Source organism: Lonchura striata, chromosome 2, assembly GCF_046129695.1.
Source record: "Lonchura striata isolate bLonStr1 chromosome 2, bLonStr1.mat, whole genome shotgun sequence".
NCBI lineage: Eukaryota > Metazoa > Chordata > Aves > Passeriformes > Estrildidae > Lonchura > Lonchura striata.
In genome coordinates, this window is record NC_134604.1 from 29,661,341 (window position 1) to 29,669,285 (window position 7,945).

At 50.7% G+C, this 7,945-nt stretch overlaps 1 protein-coding gene across 1 annotated transcript; it reads left to right on the top strand.

The window, feature by feature from the left end:
* Positions 1-757: 757 nt before the first annotated feature.
* On the top strand, positions 758-6,236 carry LAG3 (lymphocyte activating 3). Its single transcript, XM_077790830.1, has 8 exons — positions 758-812; positions 1,043-1,214; positions 1,393-1,619; positions 1,887-2,144; positions 2,316-2,609; positions 2,932-3,222; positions 3,504-3,619; positions 6,129-6,236. The coding sequence occupies exons 1-8, from the start codon at positions 758-760 to the stop codon at positions 6,234-6,236; spliced, it is 1,521 nt and encodes a 506-aa protein (XP_077646956.1).
* Positions 6,237-7,945: the final 1,709 nt, after the last annotated feature.

The window sequence follows — 7,945 nt, forward strand, 5'->3', positions numbered from 1 at the left end:
TGGACCACCTCAGGTGTGTCCCATACTAACCTTGGACTCTAGATTGATGAGTCACATGTGTCCTGGCTGGAGCTTAGCATGGAGCATCAGCCTTTCCTCGTGCTGCCTGGGAACTGACCAATGGGAAAAAGCCAAGAAATCAGCACATTTGAAATATTAAAGAAGTGTGTGTGTGGGGGGGGAAATTACAATAATAAGAAAACCAACAAAAGAAAGAACAGCAGAAAAAAAGACCAACATGTTCTCAAAAACCCTGAAAGAATTAGAGAGAATCTGCAAGAGACGGGAAGATCAAACCAAAAAAGGTAAGAGATGAAAGAAAAACATGAAGGGTACTTGCTGGGAAGTGCCTTCTACACTTTTTCCACTGGCTAGATAGAAGCGAAACTTGTAAGAAAAACAACAGCGACCCAAAGAATTTCCACCAAAAGATGCTTAGAGCAGTGTCTCTGGTCCCTCCCTCCCCTGCCCTCACGTGCCCCGGGCTCATACTGGTTTCTTGGTCGTGACGCATCCTCTTAGTGATATGAGGAAACTCGCTGCCCACCTGCAATATAAAGGCATTTAGGGAAATGCTTTGATCTGAGAGAGGAAGAGAGAGCATGACAGCAAGCACATCCCACTGACCCCTCTGTGCTCACCCACCCATTCTAACAACTTTCTTTGCCCATGCCTCATTTTTGCTGCTCTCTTCAAGCTTTGGGACCTCCTTAAGCACAAAGCTGAGCGAGAAGCAGCCCCTCTCCTGGATGACACCATGAGGTCGGTGTCCCTGGTGCTGTTCCTCATCTTCACTCTGCTGCCTTTCACTGGTAAGAGGGGCTGAACATATTGGAGGGGGGCAGAGTAGCTCAGTAATCTGAGTCTGGGTGTTACTTGATGCCTGGAAAGGCTGGAAGGGAGAATTTCTGCCCTTCCAACTCCACTGAAGGTGGCCAGATATCATGCTGTATTCTAAGCCACCCTGGAAAAGATGGCATTCCCATCCCAGAGTGGGATAATACTGAATCCCTCTCTTTTCTCAACTCTCCATTTGTTACAGCTGGACACATCCTACCAGGACTGTCAGAGGGGAGAAGCAGGGAGCAGAAAGTGTGGGTCAGAGAGGGGAGTTCAGCCGTACTGCCCTGCCACTTGAGCCCCAGAAAGACAAGGGAGAGCTCAAAGAAACTGCCTGACAAGATATCTGTGCTGTGGAAGAGGCATGGGGGAAGGTATGCTCGGGCCAAAAGAGATACGAGTCCTTCCTAGGGGAATGGGGATGTTGGAGGCCCTTTGAGCCCCTTTTCTCCTTTCCCCATGTTCCCTCCTTCCCCATATTCCCTCCTTCCTGTCCCCTCCCTTATCTTGTGTTTGCCTCTGGCATGAGCCACTCATATTTCCTGTTTCCAGTGTGCACCAGGAGCCACATGTGGTGCTGGAAGTTGGGGACTCAGGGCTCCAGAAGACAGCACAGCTGATGAAGCCCCGGGTGTCACTGCAGGACTCCACCCTACGCAAGGGCGATTTCTCCCTGCGGATCGTCCCCGTCCGCAGCAAGGACGCTGGGCTCTACGAGGCACAGGTGAAATACAAGACAGAGGTGCACAGCTGCCACGTGGAGCTGGGGGTGATCACAGGTAGGAGAGGATGGAAAACCTGGGAATGTTGATTTTAGGACCAGGGAGGTTCTAAAGGTGGGGTAGGGTGGGGATGCCGTGTTTGGCAGGGCAGGTGAGAGCACAGGCAGCACCCTCTGGAAAGTGCAGTTTCCTGCTGTCTGCCCTCAGCTCTGGAGGGAGAGCTGCCTGAGGGATAAAGTTAGGATAGTGCAGACACAAAGGGCTGCTTTGGTTGCTCCCCTATGACCTTAGCTCACCTCTCAACCCAAACCCTTCTTTTTGCAGTGACCCTCAGTCCACCCAGTCCTGTAATAGAAAGTGAGCTGCTCCTGATGAGCTGCAACTCCAGCCACCGGGCCAGCCTTGTGGAAACATGCTGGTTCCACAAGGAGCACCCGGGCCCCACCTCCAGGACTTTCTGCTCCTTGTCCGGGACTCTCTCCATCCTCCATCCAGCCATGAGTGATGCGGGCTCCTGGCGCTGCCAGCTTCGGTACTCTGATAAGGAGATAATTTCTGCCACATTCAACCTGCAAATTCTAGGTGAGCTCAGCCTCTGTGTTGATAGCCCAGCATCCCAAACCTGATCCTTTTGATGTGACTGACTAACCCTGATGGCTCCAGCTCCCTCTTGTCCTCACTTCCCAGGTCAGTCCTCTCCCTGAGGAGCTCTTTCCAGGCACCACTCCACATTGTCTTCTTTCCCTGGCTCAGGTTTTGATGGCCCAACCAACCCTGTGGTCTATGCAGCAGCTGGCTCTGCAGCCGATCTACCGTGCAGTCTGAGCTACCTGCCCAGAGCCTTTGGGATGAGTGTGGTGGCAGCCCAGTGGAGCCACCTTGCAGGAGGACATTTGGAAGACAGGGGCATTTCCCAGAACCTGAGCAGCAGAAGCTTCCCCCTGCATCTCCCCGCGGTGGGGCCGGGTGAGGCAGGGCAGTACCGCTGTGCTGTCTCTGTGGGTCACAGGACAATCAGCAGGAACGTGACCTTGGCCGTGCTTACAGGTGAGAGGAGAGACTGGGGTCCCTCACTGCAGATAAACATCCCCACACAGCTGTGCAATGAGCATGGGTAGTTCCTGGTCATGGGTTCCCACTCTGGGGCAGGAAGCAAGATCTCTGTTCAGGGCATTGCACTGCACTGGACTCTGTTGGAATCAGGGGCTTTCCTGGGTGACTTAATTATTCCTCTTAAAAATGAGAAAGACAAAGAAAATAGTTTAGAGGGTGTAATAAAGAAAAGATGCAACAGAAGAAGAATGGACGAGGAAGAGATGTGGACATGCCTGTAGGCTTTCCTGAGGTTACTTTTTTCCATTTGCCACAGTGACTCCAAGCATCCAAGGCCCAGTGTCAGAGGGGAATCGTTTGCTGCTCATCTGCAGCCTCACGCACTCCCAGGGACACGAGCGTTTCCAGTGGACACACCTTGGCTCAGCCCCCACTAAGAGCAAGCTGGCTGTGGCTACTCCCCGGAGCTTGGAGGGCCACGGTTCCCGGATGGGACCTGCCTTGGAAATACCCCAAGTGTCACAAAAGGACACGGGCACCTGGGAATGCAGTGTGCATGGCCCAGAAGGCAGACTGGGGGCAGTGGAGTATGACCTGCAGATCACAGGTACTGTCCTCCATGGGTCTGCAAACAACCTTTTATTTTCCTCACCCAGCTTAGCTCTTTGGTGCCCTTTCCTCGCTCAACCTCATCCTGTCCTTCTCCCCTTGGACCACTTGAATCCCATTTTCTTGTCATCCCCTCTTAGCTTTCACCACTTCCTCATGCTGCTTCTTCCAGTTCCCTGCCTACCTCTTTCCTATTTTGCCTGTTGCTGTGCAGTCCCACCCTTTCCCCCGTGCAAAATCAACCATCCCTTCCTTCCTAACTGTGCTTCCTCCTCACAGGTGCCCAGGTGTCCATCATTCCCTCTGTCTTAAGTGGGCAGATTACTTTTGGGCTCACAGTCACCCTCTTCTTCCTGCTTGCTGTTTGTGTTGTGGCTCTGGCCCTACAAAAAAGGGTAAGTGTCCATCACCTCATTTCTGTTATTTCTCCTGTACATCCACCCTTATTTGACCTTCCCCAGATTACTGCAGAGACAGCAGTGAAAGATCCTGGGACACAGTGGCCAGAGGAGGTATGGGGCTGGAGCAACCTGCTGATGGTGTCAGGGACACACAGGGAAAGCTGTGGCATTGGCACATTGTACCCTGGGCATGGGCAGGTCTGGCTAACCACAGCATTCCTCAGGGGCAGGTCAGACACCTCAGAGAAGGAAGAAAACCTCCTAAGGTACAATCACAGCTTTGAAAAGCTTCATGTTGATTCCTCCAGAGATCAAGCCATGCTGTAGTAGAGGAGGGCTAATGGCCAGGCTTTTGTAGATGTCCTCTCTCTCATTCCTTAGCTGGATGGTTTAATGTGACCATCTCCTGTTTTGTATCAATGCCTGCTGATGCCCTGACACCAATATTGATGCAGGGCTGTTGTTTCTGGCTCAGCCTTCACACCTCAGCTCTCAGCTTCTGGCAACTTAATGCCCTTTGTTTGCTCAGCTTGTTCCAGTATTTTGTCCTCTGAAAACTCTGCCTTGTACCTCGCCTTTATGATCCCTCAAGACCAGACCAGGACTAATCCTTCCCCAGCACGTCACTGGAAAAAAATGTGCAAAAAAGTCAGACTCTTTCTCTGAAGTTTTCATATTATTGCTCTGCAAATTAATAACATGGCAAAATCATCCTTCAAGGTTTCCTTTTGCAGACTAGGGCCACCTTTCGGGAGTAGCTGTGATGCAGCTGCCTCCTACTTAACCTCATGGAAAGGGCCCATAATGACAATTCTAGAGGGGAAGGGGCTGGGCGATCAGAGCGAGGTAAGTTTGGAAGAGCTTACCCTGGTGAAAGAGCTGGGAGCCTTGAAACTGCCTCGAGCTGAAGATGAGGGATGTGACAAAATTGATGAAAAGTCTTAGCAAGTCCCAGTGGCTGGAGACTAAAGGCAGGCAGCATCACCAAAGAAGCAAGGTGGAAATTTTTAAAAAACCACTGTGGGTAGTGCAAGAGCAGCTCGTGACAGGTTCTTCGTCATCCGTCCTTAATCAGCACTGATGGTAAAGGATAATATGAGGCAGAAATCTACACTTTCTGTGAGACTCTCTAAAGTGTGCAAGTCCAGGGCAAGGTGATCAGAACCAACCTTTCTGTCCCAAAACCTTGGACTGGAACCCCTAGACAGTGTACCTGTAAAGCCTCAGCTAGCAGGAAATGGGTGTCCAGCTGTTTGCTCAGCACAGCTCTCATCCCACCAGGATACTCAGCACCTCAGGATATTCACCACCTCAGGATATTCACCACCCCAAAGGATTTGCATATAGCCCCATGGCCCTGCTGTGCTGAGCAAGCCAGGCTCCCATGTGGCAGCATGGCTCCTCTATCCATGGGTGCTCCTCTCCCAGCTCTGGATGGCCCTGCTTGAGCAGGACTGGATCATCTCCAAAAGTCCTTCCAGCCCCAACCACCCTGTGATTCTGTGATTCACACCCTTCTCTGCACAGGCTCCCCGCTGGGCTCGTCCTCCTCAGAGTGCAGATGAGGTGGTGCCTCGAGCAGAGATATCAGCTCTTCCTTCTCTGGTTCTCTCTCTCTCTCTGCTGGCATCCTCTGAGACTGCATTTGCTGTCCCTGTGCTGGTTGCAAACTGGATGCTGCCTGTGGTGTATCCTGCACACCCGATGGGCTGTTGGGGAATCCTATTCCTATCCTCTGATCCTATCAATGTCTGATTGGTACTGTTGCATTTCATTGATCCTGTCACTCAGGGTAGTGCTGACTTCTCCCAAAATATCTGTGTCTTGCGTGATATTCTCATCCTCTTTCTTCCAAATGAGGCTCCTCAACTTTATCCACTGCCTAACTCATTAGCAATTTCACACCCTCTGTGCTAATAATGACTGGTCTTTGAAGACTTGTGCTTTTCATTTCCCTTCAGCCTGGCAGAAATCTGTCAGCAAACCCCAGTCCCTTCCTCTTAGCTGAGATCACACCTACCATGTCATTCTCTAACTAATCTCATCCTTCTTGCTGTACTGCCTGTGTGTAACCCTATCCTGCTATCAGGAGCCCTGAGATCTACCCCTTTCACTGTCTAGAAAGTCACTTGTGATAGTAGTTCTGTCTTTAATTTGTTCTTATCTCATTTTGCACAAGCCTTCATGCCTTTGTTACTTCTCCAATCTGACATACCCTCAAACCTGACAGTGGCCTGACCATTGTCCAGATCAGTCTTTGCTCTCCCTTAGCCATGTCCTGCCTTTGTTATTCCTTATGTCCATGACACCAAGGAGGATTGTGCTGAGCCAGCCTCCCCTAGAAGAAATTGCATGTCTCAGAGAGTATCTTTTTTCCCTGTCTCTGGGAAAGAATGGAAGCCTTCTGGTTGCAAGCAGTGGGACTGTCTTCCATGGCAGGGAGAAGCCCTGTGCCATTCAGTCTCCCTCCCGTGTCTGACGTAGCCTCTCGCTTCCCTTTCAGGCACGGACTCCTGCCTTCCCAGCACTGGAAGGGATGTTTGCAGTCAATGTGCCATGGAAGCCCATGGAGGAAAAGCAGAAAGGGAAGACCCAGCAAACGGAGTGCTGATGGAAGCAGGGGCACCGGGGCCGGTCTGCACAGGAGGATGAAACTCTGTGTGCCATGCAGAGAGAGATGAACACCGTGCAGGAGGGGCTAGGGATGGCATGAGCAATGCAGGGGACCTTGGGAGCTCTGTCCCTGCAGAGGGGCTGGAAGCTGCAGCCAGGGCGAGGCAGACTCACCACTGCAGTCAGGTGGCCAGCAGCAGAGATGCCTTGGAGCTGTTGGGAGTTTTTGAGCCAGTAGCTACTGCCTGCTTTGGTGCCACATCTCTGTCCCACTCTTTGCCCCTCCTTCAAGGTCTCTCTCTCAGGCTTTCTCTGGTGGAACACTTGGATGCAGGACATGGCTGGAATCCATCTCCCCTGCAGTTCTGACAATGGTTTTCCCCCCATGCTTACTCTCTTCTCCTTTCCCTCTCCCTGCACTGCCCTGCTACCTGCCCTGTTGCACATTTTGAGCATTTTAACTTATTAGAAACTAATTTTAGAACTTAAAATAAATTGATGTGATGAAAAACCCCTCTGACCCCTGTATGTGCTTGTGGGGGAGCATGCCTGTTTGACAGAGCCGGCTGTACCTCTGCCTGTGTGAAGCCATTTCTAAGGCTTTTGCTGCCTTCTCTTTCTCTTTCAGTTCTGTTTTACTGAAGTTGCCTGTTCGTTTCTGACATTTTCACAGTGGGGAAGGGGAAATTAAATGCCACTAGAGAAGGAAGAATCACAGGTTCAGTCTCTCCTTTCTGCTGCATTTCAGAGCCTCCTTTTCTTTTTTTCTCCTATCTGACTGTCCCTTTTCATTCATTCATTTATTCCTTTAGTCCTCACATGTTCCTGAAAGATCTACAAGTGGCATTATGGCTCTTTGTCACACTCTTCCTGCTAAGGATGTACTTAGAAATGTAAGCATGAGTCTGCCAAGCCCTACCTCTCAAGACCTTCAATGTGTTTAGGTTTCATGCAGTCAGAGAATGCTCTTCACATCCCCTCTGAACAGCCATGGAGGACTGTGGCACTGCTCTTGTACAGCCACTGAATGCAACCCCAGAAGAAACACTTAAGTAATGAGAGCCACATGGGTGATTTCTCCCCATGCTGAGGCTGCTCTGTGATCAGGATGGAAGATTCTCTTGACTTGAGAGAAGGTCACCACAGCCAGAACAGCTTTTTGTTATTTCAGCAGGTACATGAACAGACCTTCTTACTGTGTGGCTCCCACCTTCCCTCCCCAAAAGGTTCAGGCACTCAGGTAGTAAATGTACTCAGGTATCCTTAGACTGCAGGTAGCCACACCCAAAAGTCACAACTAGCCCACTCCAGGGAGCATGTCTGGACTGCACAACTCTTTAGCTACCCAGCTATCCGTGTATTTTACTGCAAATGCCACCCCTTTCTCCACTGAATCCTAGAGAAGTGCAGCAGAGCTGCGAGGTAGACTTGTCTGCTTCAACCATCCCATGCAATTTCAGGCAGACCCTGGAGCAGAGCCAACATAAGGCAAGACAGTCCAGCGTGGTACCAGCATCTTCCTAAGCATATGATAATGCTGCTAATTTTTTTCAGGTGGGAGTGATGTGTCTAGCTCAATCACCTCTGTCTGCCAGATGCTTTGGAGGTAGAGAAAAGGCTGGTTAGCCCTCATGGGCTGAGGGGCAATCCAATATCTATCAGGATCACATAATATTCTCTCAGTGCCTGACATTGGTTTGCTCTCTC

Excerpts from the sequence above, each read along its gene's own strand:
- LAG3 (XM_077790830.1), top strand. The coding sequence starts at position 758 with ATGAGGTCGGTGTCCCTGGTGCTGTTCCTCATCTTCACTCTGCTGCCT. Across the intron at positions 2,145-2,315 it reads ATTCAACCTGCAAATTCTAG|GTTTTGATGGCCCAACCAAC; the intron begins GTGAGCTCAGCC and ends TCCCTGGCTCAG. Across the intron at positions 2,610-2,931 it reads GACCTTGGCCGTGCTTACAG|TGACTCCAAGCATCCAAGGC; the intron begins GTGAGAGGAGAG and ends CATTTGCCACAG.